This window comes from Alligator sinensis, unplaced genomic scaffold, assembly GCF_000455745.1.
Source record: "Alligator sinensis unplaced genomic scaffold, ASM45574v1 scaffold1302_1, whole genome shotgun sequence".
NCBI lineage: Eukaryota > Metazoa > Chordata > Crocodylia > Alligatoridae > Alligator > Alligator sinensis.
In genome coordinates this window covers 129,409-131,863 of record NW_005842612.1, presented here as the reverse complement: position 1 = coordinate 131,863, position 2,455 = coordinate 129,409, and the positions used below count along the sequence as shown (strand labels likewise).

The 2,455-nt window shown below is 64.7% G+C and overlaps 1 protein-coding gene across 1 annotated transcript in view; it reads right to left on the bottom strand.

The window, feature by feature from the left end:
- The window catches only part of LOC102368069 (serine/threonine-protein kinase MRCK gamma), an 18,873-nt gene extending 18,725 nt beyond the window's left edge, over nucleotides 1-148 (bottom strand). Inside the window, exon 1 of the mRNA XM_025214923.1 lies at nucleotides 101-148. Within this exon, the coding sequence (XP_025070708.1) occupies nucleotides 101-148 (48 nt within the window). The remainder of the gene's footprint in view (nucleotides 1-100) is intronic.
- Between the last annotated feature and the right edge of the window lie 2,307 nt (nucleotides 149-2,455).

The following is a 2,455-nucleotide window of genomic DNA, read 5'->3' as shown; positions in this document are numbered from 1 at the left end:
CCCCCGCCCTGCCCGGAAAGCTACCATAACCCCCACAAAAACGTGTCCTCCAGAACGGGGCGGGGGGGGGACGGGGGACCTACTGCCCTCCAGGTGCTACCGTAATGCCCTTAATACTGCACAGGTAAATGGGCACACCTTCGCTCATGTGGCCTACTCTCCCCCCAGAGCTGGAGAGGACCCAGGCGTCTGGGCTCCCAGCCCCCCACTCTCACCCCCCAGCCCCCACTCCCTTCCCAGCGCTGGAGGGAACCCGGGCGTGCCCTCGGACGGGGCAGCCCCCCCGGCGTGGGGGACACAGACAGTCAGGCCCAGGCATGTTGGGGCAGGATCTCACTGAGTCACGGGCGAACCCATGTTTGGGCTGCAGGGCCTGGGAGCCCGGACGCCTGGGTCCTCTCCCAGCTGGAGCGGGGGTGAGAGCTGGGGGGCAGGTGATGTCAGACGCCTGGGTGCCCTCCTGCCCTGGGAGGGGAGTGGGGGCTGAGAGCAGGGAGTCAGGACTCCTAGCTTCTGGGTCCCATCACTCTGTGGGTGGTAAGAGCTAATGGTTACAGCAGCGCCAGGAGGGTGGGGTTGGGAGCCAGGACGCCTGGATTCCACACACAGATGCGGGTGGAGCCCAGGAAGGGAGCTGCCCGGGTGGGAGCCAGGGCTTATTCATCTCCCTTCTAACCCCCCTCTGCCCTCCATCCTAGGAGCACCACTATTAGCAGGAATATGGTACAACCTGCAGAATCCTTTGGGGGGGAGGGGGGTCTAGGACTCATTTTGATGGGCGCAGCAGTGATGACATTACGGTACCACAGGATCCCCTGTACTGCTAGCACATCAAACATGGAATTACGGCACCACCTGCCAGCATCGGAGCCCCCGTTTTGCACTGCACGTTATTAGCAGCATTACGGTCCCCTGCCTCCCCCAAGCATCTTTCGTGGTGCACACTGTTAGTGCTGGCGTGGTACCCCGGGGCTGACTGCACCTGTACCCAGTTAGCAGATGGCAGGGACGCTCTGGGAGGGGAGTGGGAGCTGGGGGGCTGGGAGCCCGGATGCCTGGGCTCTCTCCAGCTCTGGGGAGCAAGATCCCCCCATAGCTTTTGGGGCGGCGGGGGGGGTGGAAATCCAGCCCTGCCCCTGCCAGAGCCTTGCCCAGATGAACACGCCCAGGGCAGGGACCTGAAGAACGGGTCTGGCTGCGGCTGGGGCTGGGGAGGAGCTGCCGGGTGGGGAAACCGAGTCAGGTTTGGGAGGCCGTAGCCTTGGGTTTGCCCAGGTCTGGGAGATCTAGGAGCAAGGGCTGGGGGGTGAGAGCAGAGGGGCTGGGAGGCCGGACACCTGGGTGCTCCCCAGCTCTGGGAGGGGAGCGGGGGCTGTGGGGTGAGAACAAGGGGGTTTGGGAGCCTGGGTTCTCTCCACATCTCATCTGCCCTGGGGCAGCTGGGAAAATCCAGGCTGGGGGGACCCCAGTTATCACCCCCCAGGACAGGCGTCACCCCCTGCTCCCCCCCGAGCTGCTGCCCCCGGGTGTAGGAACAGATGCTATGGGGAGGATCAGCGGTGAAGTCGATGAGGCTAACGTGCCCCCAGGCCAGCTGGACACGGCTAACTCATACCCACATGGTTTGCACGCATGTGGAAGCCAGCCAGAGGTGGCCAACACATGTGGCTGAGATGCTCCAAGGCAGCTAGACATGCCTAACACACACCTACATGGTTTACACACGTGTGGAAGCCAGCCAGACACGGCCAACACACAGCTACGTGGCTAAGACACTCCTGCAAGGCAGCTGGACACGGGTAACTTGTGCCTACATGGTTTATGCATGCCTGGAAGCCAGCTGGACCCAGCGAACACGTGGCTACGGGCCAGCCGGGCCCGGCTAGCACACGGCTGGTGGGCTAACACCTGCCTACCGGGCAAGTGGACATGGTTAACATGTGCGTGCAAGATAACACCAGCCCGACATGGCTAACGCACGCTAGCTGGACACAGGTACGATGCAGCTACGTGGCTAGCACGGGCCCGGACAGCCGACACGCACGCGAGCGAGCCAGACCCCGAACGGCAGGGCCGGCCAGAAACGGCTCACACGCACCCGCGTGGCTAATGCAGGGCAGCCCAAGCGGCTAACGCAGGGGCACCGTTAACACACGCCTGGATGGCTAACACGTGCCCCTCCGCCCAACCCTGGGGACCCCTCCATGGGCACAAAGACCCCCCACACCACACCACACTACACCACAGGGCCAAGGTCCCAGCCCTTGGACTTGCCCCCCATGGGCCCGGCCCCGAGGGATCCCCCCCAACAGGCCCAGAGACCACCTGCCCAGGCCCCAGAGATGCCCATCCAGCCCCAGGGGCCTCCCCCCAGCCCCCAGGGGCCAAAGCCAAGCTCTGGAGAGCCCTCCACCGCCCCCGCAGCCCCTAGAGACCGCCGCCCCCAGAGCCCGGG